Below are 17,058 nucleotides of genomic sequence, written 5' to 3'. Positions count from 1 at the left end.
GACAGTTCTCTGATTTTGGAGACAGACTCATCATCTCTTAGGATCTGAATTTAGAAGAAAAAGAGGAGAACAACTCATACTTTGCCTAGGTGTTTGGGTAAAATCCTATCCACATGGTTCCCTAACCTCCCAACCAAGACTCACTTTCTGAAATCCTGCTCTGTAAGAACGGTGCTATCGGAGCCACTCCCAAAGGAGCCTAAAGCAAAGAGGTTTCTTTAGCTCCCCCTGGCATGTTTGGCGTTATAGAGGCTTCCATGTGGATAAGGTTACTGATGGCTCACTAAGGATTTTGTTGGTAACTTCATTTAAAGAATTTTCCTCCACCTGGGCATATCTCTGGTGAATTTTATTGTAGGAAAAAAACAGGTTGGTCCACTGAAATTTGACATTTTATTCCCATAGCAACTTCTCTGAGAGCCTTCCAGTTCAGTTATTAATGAGGTTATTCTCATAGTATAACCTCACCTCACCACCTGAGGGAGGTGAATATTCCCACTTTCTAGCTGAAAAAGATGCTTCATAGTATGTTATGTGTTTCCAGATCTCACAGGGAAGTCTACTACAGTTAAAGTGGAATTTAGACTTTCTGCATTTTAGCAATACATTTTCGCAAGGAGTATCTTTTCTGTTGGACATACCTGTCAACCTGCTTCTCTTTGCAATTGATTTCAGAGATCCTTTTTGTCAGCTCATTTGTAAGCAAGCAACATGGTCAATCAGAAACTCCTTTCTCAACAAAAGGAAGCTAGGTTTTATCACTTACAAAAGGTCTTGGAGACATTTTACATTTCAGCAGATCCTGAAACTTATCTCCTTAGTTTCAATGTCAAGTTTGCCCTTAGAAAGATCTATGAACAGCATGGAGACTCACAAAGGCTTCCTTGCTATTCACTGGCTGTAATAAGGTCTAATACAGCAATTCAACAATTGCTCCCTGACAACTTTTGATGTTTCCAGTGTTGCTACTAAGTTAATAGAATCTTTTTGAATCAAAGCTCTGTCCTGTTGCAAAACAAAACTGGTTTTGTAGCAATAAAAAGGGATCTTTCATTAAAACTTTTACTGATTTATATATATGAAAAAGAAATTCACTGACTTGTGAGTTTATAATAGTAAAATTTTATGAATTACTGCTTTATAATAGGATACATGGATGAGTGATTAAGATGATATCAGAACTTCCAATTACTTTCCACTAAAACTAACGCAAAAGAAACCTTTCTACTAGAAAATAGGTTACCCAAATGCTATACACTAACAGAACATAGATGCAGATAAATCAGTTGCAAAATCCCTCTGTTATGGTAAACTAACCTATGCTTATCCTGAAGATTTGACACTAACTAAATCCTAATCCTTTTCACATGACAATGAGGTCAGGACTATGGACTTAAGTTATTTGTATTATTTTCCAAAGTACCCAACCTAATAACAACGTAATAATTTCAGTTCTTCATGTCACATAGCTTCAGTACCAGCCTAACTGAAGAAAGAATCATTTGCTTTCATGTAGCCAGTCACAATCAGTCCTGTGCACAAGAAGTGAACATCTCTACAACTCTGATGTGAAACCATTTCCATTTACAACAAAATAATTTTTGCCTTTAGTTTTGTGTGGTCACCCAGGCTCTGGCCATTGACAGACACCAATGATGGCTATTTAGCAAAGGTGACAATTTTTACAACATTTCAGTCCCTCCAGAGGAACATCTGATGACATTTTTCATAGCACTGAATTATACACTAATATGCAAAATCCCTGTTCAGTCATTACAGGCTTTTCACAACGATCTGGGGCAAGCGCTGCTTGTTGAAAAATAGTAGTAGATCTAGCAGTGCAAATTCCTTTCACTTTTCAGTTAAACCTAAAAGTGAAAGCTCCTGTATTTGAAGTCTAATTATCTTTTTAGCTTAATCTATGGGTGATTAACCAGTCATCATAATAGAAGACTAATGAGATGTTGAGAAGGGCTGCTTTAAAATAATGTTCTTGCTCTTAGACTATGGTACCACATTACTATTTTCAGACAGATCAGATCAGTGTCCCTCCACCTCCATGGGCATGGAAGTAGCATTAGAAGAATGTCTTGTGCTTGTCTGTGGTTGCCTTGCAAGTGATCAGCTCTGCACAGATCTCTCTTCTTAGTTACAGTCTGATCGAGTCTACAGCTGTAGTTCTACACCTTTCAAACTTCTTGATGCCTTTTGGTTTAGATGACATCCTCGGGCAGGAATTATTATAAATTGAATTGCATTTTTCCAGAGTAGCCTCCATTCATGCTTGCCACTATTCTATTTTGTCTCCTTTTCCTTTTAAGCTGTCTCAGTTGCTGCTATTTTAAATCTTAGGTACCCATCAAGGGAGCTTCATCTCGGTTATTGCCTGCGCCATTAGTCATCATTGGGATTTCTGAAGACCTTACATTATCCCCCTAAAAGACAAGTAAAACATATCATTCTCTGAGCTAATTTTTGCAGCTGACATCATCACTGGTGATGTTAAACAGATACTCATTCTTTCCTGTTTTACACTGCACTGCCCATGAGGACGTGCTATGAGCTGTGGCTTGATCCCTACTAGATTGTCTAGCTGACTTTTTGCAATGACAGCACACATTTCATGTTCCTTGTATTTTCTCTCTAGCTCTGCCAGCTCTATATGACCTTTTTTTGGTTTATTAATAAGAAACAATTTAAAATTCATTAGTTAGTAACTTTGTCTTCAAATAATAGCAGTTGTACTTAAGATTGCATTAGCCTAAATCTTTCTGGCATAGCATGTTTATTATTATTCCTGCTTATTTTCAGAAGGCTAATTGGTTGCCTTACTGGGTTTACCATCTAAGTCAAAAGACCTGCTTAGCATTTCAAATTTCTCTTTACCTTTGTCGCCTGTGCTCACTTATGCATGAGGAAAAAATGCAAGTATTAGAGCAAGCATATTTTAATAGGACAGAGGTCAGAGTTTGATCTTTACTTTGATATAAAACAATTTATGTAAAAGTAAAATACATAAACTCTGTACTAAAAAGTACCGTAACTCCCCTATGAAGGTGACTATCTCATTCTACTGACCTTGAAACTAAACTTCTAACAAAACTAGCCTTGTAGTATACCATAAGGTGTCATGATTACCTTAACCCAGTGTAAAGGTCCAAGCTGCCACCAAAAGGGGTGCTTCTGCTCTCCTCCCTGTTTCAGCTGTCTGCAGCGTGCCAGAGATGGTGTCCCTGTGGTGGCCTCGTTTTCTTCTCAGGTTTTCAAAGAGCAAGTCTTTTACCTGGCTGACCACGTGCTCTTGTGATTGCATGACATGACAAGGATCATCATGAAGGGCTAAAGAAGTGTCAGTGAGGTGGTCTTAGAGAGAAGTTCGTTGTGTGGTATAAGTCCTAAAGCATGCAAACTGTGCTCCTGATGCTGGGAAATCTAAGTATTTTTTTACTTCCTATCATTACTAGGCTGTCTGAAAATAGAAAAACTTTCCTGTGAAAAGCTAAAAAAGCAAAGCAAAAAGATGAGAAAGACCCCAAATCTAGATAATGTTATGTTTGCTTTCATTGGAGTTGAAATCAAATTCTTAATCAAAACATCAGAACTTTCGTATTAATTTGTATCCTTCAGTTTAACATTATCTAAAAGAATGATTTTTTTTTTTCCTCATCTCTTTCTACAGTTGCTCAAGCAAACTGTGGCAGGCAAACACCTGCTTTTAAATTTCTTTTTTCCAGCCCCCTCAGAGTATCTTTGTATGCCTCTGAAACAGAGTAACATGTCTGAAGACCACAAAGGCAGCACACTAAACTCTGCAGTTCTGGTTTTTTATGGTTTAAGTTTGGATAATTTTAAAGAGGTGTACATAAAGCCAAGAAAAATGACTTTATTTTTTAATCTAATGCTCTGAAGGACTGTGGTGGAGTTATGCAGTCAGAAGAGTTCTTCTGATCAGTACAACTAACCTATGGCAGTAAAAGCTTATTTGTGCTCGATGCTTCAGAAACAAATAGCTAATTTCATCAAATCAGTATTAAAATTCTTGTGGAGCAAAACAACAGCCAAACATTCCCACACCTTCCACAGAGCAATAAACTTTTGTTTTTCCCCAGGATAACAATTGCAACAGCCCTGCAGTCCCCGGAGCTTCTGGCAAAGCCCTCACTCAGTCTACCCCAGGGCAACCTTTCAGCAAAAACGAGTAACAGCGTTAGATCAAAATCTTACTGCAGTTTACAGCTATAGGAATTTCTGTGCTAACTTCAATGGCTTGTTGACAAGTCTCTGCTACCTGTAAATCCCTCCCAGTGGCTCACAGAAGATGACACCCACATCCCTCAAAGCACCAGGGCAAATTTGCTATAGTTTTTTTTTGGTGATGTATCTCACATTTCTGAGAAGAGGTCTTGAGATTGTAGGGTGGCACTAAGTACTTTCAGTTTAAACTTCTCTCAAAGAAAAGTTGTAGTGATTTGCATCTTGTTCTACTTGCCTAAGGAGCAAAATTTGTTTTACAGGTTTCAGGTAGCTGCTTGATGTATTTTTCAGACTTGATGCATTTAATGGCAGTATGATTTTATTTTGCCATATTAGAAGTGTAAAGACCTCTGCAGAGAAATTTTCATTTAATCGTGGGTTCCGATTCTTGTTTACCAAAGAGTTGCAGCTTCCTTGTAAATGCAAAATTTCATCTTAATTTCTTTTACAGCTTTTACAGAACAGTGCTAGAAGAGGAATTGTGTAATTCTACAGAATTAAAAGAGAAACAAGGTTTTAAGAACCAGTCCTAGCATCTTTCTCTTTAGCAGCTTGGTTGTTTCCAAATGTTACTTTTCTTTGGGATTTTGAATTTATTTCTGGTGTGGCAACACATGTCTCTTTGTTCAACAGTGTAAACCATTAGCTGATTCACCAAATTTAAAAAAAATCTGTTTTTATAGGATTTTGGAAAATGGTACACTGTTACAGTTCTTTCCAGTATTCATTCTAAATAATGCATTCAGAAAATTCCCTAGCCTTCTAGGAACTATCCCCTCTCTCCCTTTTAATGATATAATGGGAGGTGGATTTCACTGAATATGGTGTAGAACTCCATGATGCTGGCACTGCTTTTGATGAACAAGCCATGCATCCTCTAAATACTCTGTGAATTTGATGTGCAGCTAAATTGCGTGTGAAGTACTACCTTGTAGGAGGCTTAACATAAGGAAATAAGAATTTCTGTAATGCACCACAATAGATGTTATTTAGCCCACTCTTTTATCTGTGGTATTGGTTATTTATTGATGGAGTATAGAAATAAGAGAGCTATAAAATGTTGGTTTTCCAGCACCTTAGTACTGAGGTTTTCTCCCCATTTGTGGCAACCGAAGGAAGAGGTTGCTTCCACTTCATCATGTTTGGAAGGTAAGATAAATAGGAGATAACAAGGATCTCTGTCAGTCAGTTTTGGTTTTTTTTTTGAACAGACTTCCTCTGAATAACTTTTAATGGATAATTATTTTTTTTGCCAAATCAAAATGCCAGTATTTTCCTTTACAAAAATTAAACCTTCTAGTGGGAAAACAAAGCTGGTTTTGAAAGTTTGAATGGAATTAAAGTTTACCTTTCAAACTGATTTTATTTTGGGTCAATTCAAAGCTAGACTACACTTCTGTGGTATGACGCTTCTTCAAAAGTATTGCAATCTGATGCTCCAATTCCTTTCTGTAGATCAAAATCTTGTACCTTTTTACATCTCCCATAATCTAACCACCTCTGAGTGGACAAAGTGTGCATAATAAAAACACCACCACCTCTAAGTAGACAAAGTGTGCATCATGCAAGCGCTATGGGTATACCTATATAACGGGAGATACGGTCCAGCCAACGACTTCATCTATAAGATGGACAGTGTCATCATCACAAGGAAACACAGTATAGTACTGAACTACCGTAAAAGAAATTGCTTTGGATTAATCAAGAAGTCTGAAATGAAAGTCTTTTGATAATACAGAAATGTTTCACTTCAATTTGGGACACTAAAGTATCTATTTCCTTTTCTAAGATGGGCATTATTCTGAACTTCTGGAGTTGCAGCAGGGTGGAAACTGATTATTGTGGTAATCTGCTTGTGATAATTTAAAACAGAAAAAATGGTATCAGTTCAAAATGAAATATCTTAGTTAAATTTATAAAGTAGGAAAATTACATTTTTCAAATCAGTAGTCATAGTTATTTTGCTCCATGAAGAGCCATATCTTTTTTCTTTTAGTGTAAACTAATGTTCAAGTATCAGAACTTCCCAAGAGACAGCAATTACATTTCCCATACATTCAGTCTGCAAACATGATCAGACTGAAATGCATTTTAAAGTTCAAAGCAAAAGTAGCTGAATTTTAAATAAAATGTTTGACATACAAAGATTTTCAATTCTTTCTAATTGCAAATAGTCTGGATAATTACAAAAAATTGTTAACGTAATAATTAGTAGCAGTTTATATTGAGACTAAAACACTCATTAAGCATGAAGAATTGAGACTTTGTAATGCAATTTCAATGCAAAGCCCTTAAATACAATGATGGAAAACACCATGCTTTATCATTAATGAGATAAAACCAGCTCTAAACCAGCTTTTTTCTTGTCCTTCAGTTATGTAACTCTAATTAGTAGATTCCCCAGCCAATTAATGTATAGAAATTTCCCATTCCCCTCAGAAACCTAATGAAACTGTACTGATTTTGTATTCTGTGCTCACCTCAAATATGTGCCTAGTTTTATCATTCTGTCAACACAAATTCATTTCATACTTTATTTAAACATTCTTTCTTCACTAATGTACTTGCCATGAATAGAGCATGATGGAATGTGACTCCTCGTGACTACCCAAACCATTTTATGCTTCTTCATCTAATTTTTAAGCACTGTTCATGTTTGTTCTGTCTATGTCCATTCAAGCTCCATCATGAGTATGAATATATATGACTGTATCTACTTAGTTACTCATCTTATGTGTCTTTGTGTGGAAGTACAGTTACAATTTTAACAAGCTTTGATGGCTGCTAAGACCTACTGAGGTTCTGTCAGCACAGCCTTGTTCAAGGCACTCTCTCTGGAAAAGGCCAGAGAATCTGGAAAGCAGACAGACATAGAAAGAAGACTACATAACTAGTTTGACATCTAATAGCAGTGCTGTCAAATGAGTCTCAGATCAAACTATACAGGCCAAATTCAGAAGGAAAAAAATTAGTTCTTTCTCTGTTTTTCTGACTCACATAGAGGCAGGAAGCATTAAAACACCCTGGAAAAGACCTGCGACATCTAATACAGCACTCAGACTCCAATAAAAATCTGTTTTCTTGGCTGATGACCACATCACATCTTGTTTCTGTTTTGTGTTGACATCAGTGAGAATGAAGCTAGATGTCTTGAAATGCTCATTGTGTTACAAATATGGCTTCACTGTACGCCTCCTGATGCTTTGGTAGTCAGGTTTTGGTTTTGGCTACCTCCAGACAATCCAAATATATCAGTGAGACTCAGCTAGAGAAGAAGGTATGGATATAGCTTACCAAGTTTTTCCAATTTTTCTTGAAGGGCTCCTAATTTCAGTTCCTTTTTTATGATACAAAATATGTATGCCTGAACTTTGACCGCGTTGGATTTGGTATGGGCTCTTGGAGATAAAAAGTTCTTTCAGGTAATGGTTATTGAGTGTGTTTGGACTAATCACGTATATATACTATAAATATTCCTCTGCTGCAATAAGAACAACAGATGTCAACTCTGTGTAGAATCCACCTAATATACATATTGCCATGAGCTAGATGTAATTTACACTTGAACAAATGATGAGTAACATGAGAATATTTTAGATGAGCAAAACTACAAATGAAAGGGTAGAAATGTGTTCTTGTATTGTGTCATAAACCAAACACAGTGATCTGCATCAATATAACTGTTTTTGTTGTTCAAATCACTGTACCGCTCATGAATAATACAGCAGAGGTGAATGCATATGAAAGACTTCACTGTTTTGACATACATCATTGTGTATATAACACTGATTAAAAAAAAGTCTAATAGGCATTTCCACTAAAATTATCCAGGCATTTCCACTAAAACTATGCAGTTTTTGCAGTACAACTGTAAAAGCCCAATAGTCTGTGATGTGCACGTTTCCCCAAAGAATACTTTACCCCTGGGGAGCAGGGAGCAAGAATTATTTATTTTATCTTTTGCTGGAAAGCTTTATATCAAAGGTCTGCTCCATCAGTGCTCATGCAGTAGGAAAGATGTGCTTGAGAAATGGTGTGGTCTGAAGTGGGGGCCAGGTTTTGTTCTCAGCCCTGTGGCAACTTGATGTGTGGGGTTTGAGCCAATAATCTACTGATTTCTGCACTTCCATTTCCACAGCAGTGTACACTTTCCACACTTGGAAAATGGTTTTCAATCTTTATAGTGCTTTTACAAAGCACTGTTACCTGAATTGGCTGTTGTTACTTTCCTGCTTGCTCGTATATCTAAGCTCTAAACTACTTCCTATGCCTAATTTTACAGTTGCTTAGAAGTGTAATGATTCATGTTTCTACAGACAGGGGTAGAAGATAGTGAAGCACTTGCCAAAGGTCACATGAGAAGGCTGTGTCAATAGAGGGACTCCTGTGTGCAAGCTGGTCACAAACCACTGCACTGTCCTTCTAGATATTTCTGGTAGTTTTTGAGTATACTGATCTATTTAATCAAGTATCTGTAATGGCTAGGACCATATTTTTTTTACTTCTCCTGGCAAACGGTGCAATTGTTCATTCAGCTTGTGAATCCCATTACCATCGTCCAAACTTTCATAAATTTAAGATCAAACTACTGGAAAATGTTCTACATGGGGCTAATTCAAAGCCATGAAAATAATCAAAGTAAGGTATATTTGCACTTAAAGTTTATTAATAGAGACTTGAAGCTGTGCAATGGAATTCATTTAAGGTTGGAGAGAATGGAGAGAAACAAAATACTTGTCATGCAACAGATGTCATAAATGTTGATTTATTTTCTCCCTTGGTTAACCAAATATCTGTTTTATTCCATAAAGTTTTGAATTAATGGTGACGCTTTTTTTTTTTTTAGGGATAAAGGTAAGAGATGGGGGGAGGGGGAGAGGTTATAATACTTCCTGACTTTTCCAAATTGACAAAAATATAAAAATATAAAAAAAATGACAAAAAAATATATGAAACCAAAAGGAAACTCCCTCATACTGTTGTTAATTCTCACAGTTTCATTCTGTGAATTTGCCTGTATGAAAAATTAGCTGAAGACAATATAAACTAATTTTGATTTCTGCAAAATGTCCGTACTCTAAGACTCAAATTCAAAGCTGATGTCCAAAGTGTGGTGTTGTAATAAAATGAAAAAAAAGTGCTCAAAAAGTTGGAAAAGATTTTTTTTTCCTCTTGAGTAAAGGATACCATGAAAGGTATTTTCTAAGGAATAATAATCATATTACTGTTACTGAAGGAAGTGTCCTTCCACCAGCTGTACCTTTATCTCTGCAGGATTTTGTGCTAGAAAAATGCCATTAACTACAACACCAGGCTCCACAAGAGTTAGGCATGTCATGTTTTAGAGGCAAAGAATACAATGTTTGTGATACCCTCATTGCACAGAGGAAATGGTAGTGTCTGACTTCGATGATATTTTAAACTCTGGAAATGCCAGAGGTCACGGTGATGTGTAATGCTTCTCAGATCAAGTGGTGATCCCTTGGTGTTGAATAGTCACCAAAGGGGAGAAAATGCACACACAGAACCTAGAAAAAAAAAGTGTGATGACCAAAATAAGCCAAAAATTTGGAGAGTGTGAGATTAGAAACACCTGGGGAGAATGGTTAGCACAGTAATAAGATAGCAGTGAATTTATCTTCACGGCTAATGGTTTGTTAGGGCTGTGATGTTAACGTGACTTCTTCATGGCTGGTCCGTGTTGATGGAACTGTTTCTTGAAACATCTTAGTTTTACTCAGCTGAATTTGGTATTGGTCTCAATTGCGATCTTTTTTTTTTATTCTTTCCTAACATCTCAAGGGAGAAACTTCCCCAGTATTTGAATCTCCAGTGTTGTGAATATGTTTGAATGATCAAAGGAGATGAAGTTGTCTCACTTTAGTGAATTAGCCTTTACCAGAAAATGAAGATATGAAAGTGTAACATTCTATTCATGTTAAACATAAAAATTGAGAAAATTTGATCAATTGTCATAGCTATGTTTTTTAGCCACTTATTTGACTTACTAATAATCTGTCTTAAATTCCATGGTCTCATGCCTCATTGAATAATTTCTTTCTTATGGAAGTCTGTTATACAATTAAATCCAATTCAAAAAGTAAGTTGTTCTAGTCATTCAGAGCAATAAACACCACTAAAGAAGGAAGTACAGAGAAATAGATTAAAAATTATATGGGCAATAAAAAAAGTCATTCTCATAGCTAAAAATAAATGCTTAATTACAAAACCAAAATAATTCATCAAACTGATGCATTTGAAAACCAGTCAGGCTTTGGAACAATAGTCATAGAATTGTAGAATCACTTAGCCAAGTCTTAATGAAATGTGACTTGTATGAGATAATTACAGACTGTTTCAATAGTTTTCCAATTGTTTTGGGGAACTGGCCACATCTGAATGACTGAAAGATAGAGAACAAAATCAAACCAAGCTTTAAGGAATGTGTTTGTTAAAAATTGGTAAAATAAACAGGAAACATCAGAAGGTTTGAAAGCAGAGGCACGACACAGATACTACCAGCATGCTGGAGGGAAAAACTGCTGAATTTTCCCTATCAAAGAAATCAATGAGATTAACATACTATTTTGAACCTTTTCAATGTTGTGTTGAATTTCTACCTAAATTAAGGATCAACTTAAACATCCCTGTCATTAAGCTCTCAAATCTTCCATTCAGGGGCATGCACTTGGGAGAGATGACTTGTGGGAGCAAGATTTACGTTGACATATGTCTGTGGAAGATGGTTTTGCTAAGCTATTATGTCTATCAGACCAGCATGAGTTACAAGACAGTGTCCAACTGCTAAAAACTGTTGGCAGAGACCCCAGCTGTAGGTCACTGACAGACATCTTGTCTTCAAGATGTCTGTCTTGTTTCTCAAACATCTGGGTAACCCTAACTCTTACATAATTCGGCAGAAACTTTTTTTTTTCCAATTTCCAAGCAGCATATAAATCCTTTGCAAGGTTATGCATTTTCATTTTAGTATCTGAATCCTAAACCTGCTATATTCACAAATCCCATCTTTGATTGCTAAAGACTAGAGTCCACTGCTTTCAGCTCTGTCAGCTCTGGATTTGATTTGGTGTCCAGCAATTACCAGGAAGGTAGTTGCTATAGCTGCGCTAATGAAAGGAGCAACCATGTTTCCCTGAAGACAATGTAAACAAGCATAAATAAACAAATGCTTAAATATAAGTGGTGTTAATAGCATAAATGAGATATTACTGCAACAGGGAAAACAAGATTTTCAGTGGCTTGATACATATCAACCTTGCAAATTCCTACTCAATACTTAGCTTGAGCTGATATTACTATTTTGACAAATATTTAAAGTATTATTAGTTTTATAGGATTTTCTTCTTCATCATGATGCAATTCATGTTTTTGTTGTGTTTGTTCACATTACCATATTTTTCCAGTGACAGTCTGTCTCCATAATTTTGCAGATTCCTTTTACGGCAATAATGGGCACATAGATGGAGGTACATAACCAAAGTCAGGAACATAAGAAAGTTTTAATTTAAAATATCCTGTTAAGTTGCACTGAACTTTGTCAACTCTGGTTCACGGAGTTTAGCTTTAAGTGTGATTCTTTTCTGACAAGTGACTGTAAAAACCCTATCACACGTTGTCACGTTTGTTTTTCAGTGGCTCTATCAGTTTTGTTCAGGATGTTGCTGGATTGTTTTTTAAACCACTAGATCTACCAATGAACCAGAGATTTGAAAGCCATGCTTTGTTCAGTGTCATGTAACACCAACAATAACAGCATTTTTGAGAAGTGAAATCTCTCACCCACCTTCACAGCAAACCACTCTGGTGTCTAGGGCAGACTGTGCTGTCAGATTTTCACGAAGTGGGAGTAAATCCATCCTACTCCCAAAGTAAAATGAAGTCTTCCAAAACAGACCTATGCGACATCCATGAAACAGTCTTACAATATTAGCATTAGCATATATTATGGTGGCAAAGTTCAGAGGGGCTGATACTGCTAGCTCATCATGGGACAAGCTTCCATCACCGTAACAGAATATGGGAATTGCCCTGCAGAGTGATTACTGTAACAAACCTGTCCTTATGTTACTATGTATCTGTAAGCAGACAGTGGTACTTACCTGAATTATTCAGTACCCTTCTAATAGATCTTAATCTTTCTGGACAATGCTGAACAGAATTTGCTAATACCTGCGTAACGCTAACTTGTTGCTTGGTTAGGACAGAGCTATGCTTCTTTTTGGAGATACTGGGCACTGGAAGTATTGGGCAACATGGGCTGATGAATAAAATTAATTGAAACCTCCTCTTTGCTAGCTATTAAATATGTTTGGTGTTTCAAGAGAAAAAGTAAGCACCACATGGTAAGACGACATTAGTTGGAAACACTGTTATTTCTTTTCTTATCTGATTTCTGATTCTGACTTAGCACTCCACAAACTATTTCCCTTTTCTTCTCTCCTTTATTTTGCAGTTAACTTTGACCACTTTCAAATATTGCGGGCTATTGGGAAAGGGAGTTTTGGAAAGGTAAGAATCAATTTATTTTTAGCAGCTAAAAATCTAATAGAGAATTCCTTTGTGTATTTCTGGTGTGACCTGACTGGGGTAAAGGAACATAGGTTTTGTAGCCTCTTGTTCCTTAAAGACATCTGATCATCAGTATGAATTGAATTTTACTATTCAATGAATTATTTCTGTTACAGTATATTCACTAAAATTAATTGAGTAAAAGTTATTATAATAATTAAAACTCCTCAACGGGGATTAGCAGAATTTAGAAACCAGTCCCCAAAAGAAAAACAAAGTCAGAGCAGACTACTTTTTTAGGCAGTCCACTAGAGTGATCTTGTTCTTAAATATCCAGACTTATTCACGTCTTTAAAATAATTGCTGTATTTTGAAGGCACTTTACATAGATTCAATACACTTGGGACTATATAAACTGACATACACTGTAATTATGATCACTGAGTAAATGTTTGTTCAATTCAACAGGCTTTTGCTGAAACAGAGATTAATGGTTTGTTTACACATGAGTAGATGACCTTTCTTTCATATAATAAAGACTATTACAAGGTTTTACATTTTTATATGGGTAAATACAAGGCCATACAATCAAAGAAAATCATATTATAAAAATATTAGAAACCATTTCTTGTAGGAATACATTTAAAGGTGAAATATAATTTCAGTAACTGATCAAGAGATAGCTATCTAGATCTTGATTTCAGTGATTCTTGAGGATATGCCAGTTGAGTGCTGGTGAGCTGCTTCTGTAGTTATGCATTAAGAACAGGATTTTGCTGGCTCTTGGCCTTCAGTGCAGAAAAATGACTTTCATTTTGTGAGAAGTATATCCAGCTTCTGTAGAGGCAGCATCATCCTTCACGGCATGGTCCTTATTAGGTTCAGTAGTTTCCAAGAGAAATTCTCTTCGAGGTTGATAAGAGATAAGCTGTTAGTGCAAAATGGTATTCAATAATCCCTTAAAAATCAGGGCAGCTGGAGATCTATGATTGTTTATTAACATAATACAGTGATGTAATATCATATAAAAGTAAATAGAGGTCCAGGAGTGCAAGTTAGATACAGGATAGGCAGTTAAAGATGTATTCAAATCATGCTGGCCATCACAAAGATCACTTGCACCCCTCTTCAAAGCTTGCCCAATCACACCTCTACCGTCTCTGTCCTTTCAAAGGGGCCCTCACCTTTCCACACTATGCAGGAAATGTTTGATCCACTCTTCTCCATGGCATTCGGGAAACTAGTGAGTGTTTCTATGATATTTCTAGAAACATCTAATTTTCTTACAGGTTCACCTGGCTGCAGCGTTCTTGTGAACCTGCTTTGGGGAGATGTATGGGTAAGAATCCTGAGAGAACATGTGTAATGCCAGAAAGGACTCATGTGTGAGTCGTCTCTAAACCTAAATCCTTACTTTGCGGCTGTCAAATGCAACAGAGCAGTCTTTGGCATAACAGGCGTATTTTTCCCAAATGAATGCAAGCGTTTGACGAATCACCTTGTTTTCCTTCCACAGACAGGGAAAGAAAGAAACCCATTTTAAAATAACCTATTATACCATAGCCAAAAGTACAACATGGTAAATCAGTCACTGTTTCAAGTGTCTTTGTGAGTCAGGCTTGCCTTTATCATTCATTTAGAAGCCTCGTTGCTGGCAACTTTTCCTGTTACTGTCCTTCTGAAAGTATCTGGCAGCAAAAAGCATCAACAAATGATGCAAGACCTGTAATCTCTATTGACTCGCTGTTTACCGTTTGGGGTCTATTGTGCTCTAGCATCCTGCAACATAGAACACCATGTTCAGTATCATGCCTTCCTTAAACTGCGCTCTTCCTTTATGGCTGCTCTGTGGCCTTTTCTATTTTCTGAGAGCAGTAGGATGTTTTAAGACATGCTCTACTTTTTTATTTTATTGCTGTTGGTACAATCTCTCTTTCTTTCTCTCTCAAATTACTCTGGTTGCTACAGCAACCTTAGGCCTCTGCAGGATATTGCTGCAGGAGGTATCTGATATGGTGGAGACTCTCTGCAGCTCAGCTTGCTCTTGTGCATGGCACTCAGGGTGATCCTCAGCACCTCGCCTGCTCCATCAGGCCAACCCTGTGGAAGGAAAACTGTTTCAGCATCTATGCTCTGTCCCTCCCAGCTAGCTTCAGAAAGCAACCCCCTGCCTTTTCCTCTGGCATTTTCAAGCCACAGTAGCAACGTTTGCTGTTACAGGCATTCCTAGGCCTTTTGGTATCAAGTGCTTTGTATCTCAAGAGCTTGCCTTTTCTGAGAAGTGGCCACCTGTTTTAAGCTGCTGCCTCAGTACACGCTGTTTCTTAGGGACATGTTAAGAGCAGGTGCAGTCTTGTAAGCACTGTAGTGTCTTCCCCAGAAAAAGTGAAGATACATCACAGCAGTTGTGAGAAGGGTAGGAAATGGGTGTGAAGAGAAGAGAAACAAGGAGCACGCCTTTGTTTCCAGAAACAACTAGGCTCACTTGAGAGCTCAGGTTGAACCTTGGTCAGGGACAGATGAAGGTGAGCTCTGAGCCTATGTAGGACCATTGTACCCACAGCTTCTGTGTAAGTCAGTGGTTCAAACCAAGTGCAAGCTATAGCAGAATGCTCACTGAATACTTGCTTCCACTTTTGGGCATGTGTATACATCCCTGGTTTATATATCTATACATACAGATACTAGTACAGACCTGTGAGCTGCTGCAAGGGTACCACTGTCACCAGTGAGTACAGGGTGGTACCAGTGAGGTACATGGGTGTTGGTCTCTTCTCCCAAGTAACAAGCAATAAGATAAGAGAAAATTACCTCAAGTTGCAGCAGGAGAGGTTTATATTGGATATTAGGAAACATTTATTCCCTGAAAGGGTTGTCAAGCATTGGAACAGGCTGCCCAGGGCAGTGGTTGAGTCACCATCCCTGGAGGTATCTGAAAGACATGTAGATGTGGCACTTAGGGACATGGTTTAGTGGTGGAGTTGGCAATTCTGGATTAACAGTTACCTTAAAAATCTTTTCCAGCATTAATGATTTTGTAATTCTATGTGGCACTACTCTAAAAGTAGTCTTGCTGGCTTCAGTGACCTTGCTTTGATGGGTAGATTCTTTGGTGTCCTCATATGTAACGGGAAACATTGAATATTTTTTCTCTTTTTGGAAGACCTTTAAACTAGTTATGCTTGGCATGTTACAGCTACTAGTATTTCCAAATAAATGTGAAGTGGGCCAGGTCAAAAATTTTGTGGAAACTGGTTTCATTCATATATTAAATATTTGCCTTCTAAGTCAATTCAGGAGTAGACAATTTAAAATACTCAAACCAAAAATGCCTGACATTGGTCTAAGTAGCTATTTCTTTATGATGTGTACTTTAAAAGTACTCTCTCATGTTTAATCTGGCTGTTTTTTTCCACGTTATTATGTGTAGAACCATCATTCTTTATAAAAGAAAATATTGCAAAAAATTACACATTTGAAGATGATCCAGTAAGTACAAAACTGACTAGGAGTGAAATACAAGAATTTTTCTTTACTGCAATAGGAGCCATATAAATGCAGGCTTACTGCCACAAAACAATTTGTATTCTGGTGCAACAACTAGTTTTCAGGGATATTATAGTACCAATTTTCTTCAAGTTCTCTGTTCATGGGAGCTGGTATATTGAACAATGTGACCTCCTTAAATTAAATTCAAATTATGATTTCAATGTACAAACTCTTTCTCCTATTTGTCTAAGATGCTGAGACACAGGACTTAGTTCTGATTAATTTGGTTATATAAAACAGTGACTTCCTCTGCTGTAGTAATTGAGATTGCACTCATGTAAAACAGATGGGAGCCCAGAATCACATCTGCACTGATTGAAGGTACTTTACTAAATAATATGCAAAGTATTTCAGAAAAAATATGCTTCTATCCTAAAAGCAATATAATACACAACTGCAGAATATTAATTTTTTTGACAGTATAACCACCTATTTTTTTAGCTTGAGCTAACATGAAAGGATACTAGGCAGATGCTTGGTCCCTGCTCCAGATGTCATGGTTTGCTCAAGGGAACCTGAAAATGAATCCTCCTATATCAAGGAAATTCCCTGGCAGTGTAAAGCCAAACTTACAACATTTATTCTCCAACCTCTCTGTGTAAATCTTTCCAATTCTGCTTGTAGGCTAGGACTATGAGCATTAATTTTTCAGAGTATGTGGGTAAGAACAGACAAGGTAGCAGTATTCCAGGCACATGCTTCATGGCAGATTTGTCAATTCCTATA

The 17,058-nt window shown here is 37.0% G+C and overlaps 1 protein-coding gene across 1 annotated transcript in view; it reads left to right on the top strand.

Moving 5' to 3' along the window:
* STK32B (serine/threonine kinase 32B) overlaps positions 1–17,058 on the top strand; it is a 179,179-nt gene that overhangs the window by 14,476 nt on the left and 147,645 nt on the right. The window contains exon 2 of the mRNA XM_055798000.1: positions 12,728–12,783. Within this exon, the coding sequence (XP_055653975.1) occupies positions 12,728–12,783 (56 nt within the window). The remainder of the gene's footprint in view (positions 1–12,727; positions 12,784–17,058) is intronic.

Source organism: Falco peregrinus, chromosome 2 (genome assembly GCF_023634155.1).
Source record: "Falco peregrinus isolate bFalPer1 chromosome 2, bFalPer1.pri, whole genome shotgun sequence".
Taxonomy (NCBI): Eukaryota; Metazoa; Chordata; class Aves; order Falconiformes; family Falconidae; genus Falco; species Falco peregrinus.
Note: the sequence above shows the minus strand (reverse complement) of the source record. Positions and strands in the feature narration are given on the sequence as shown.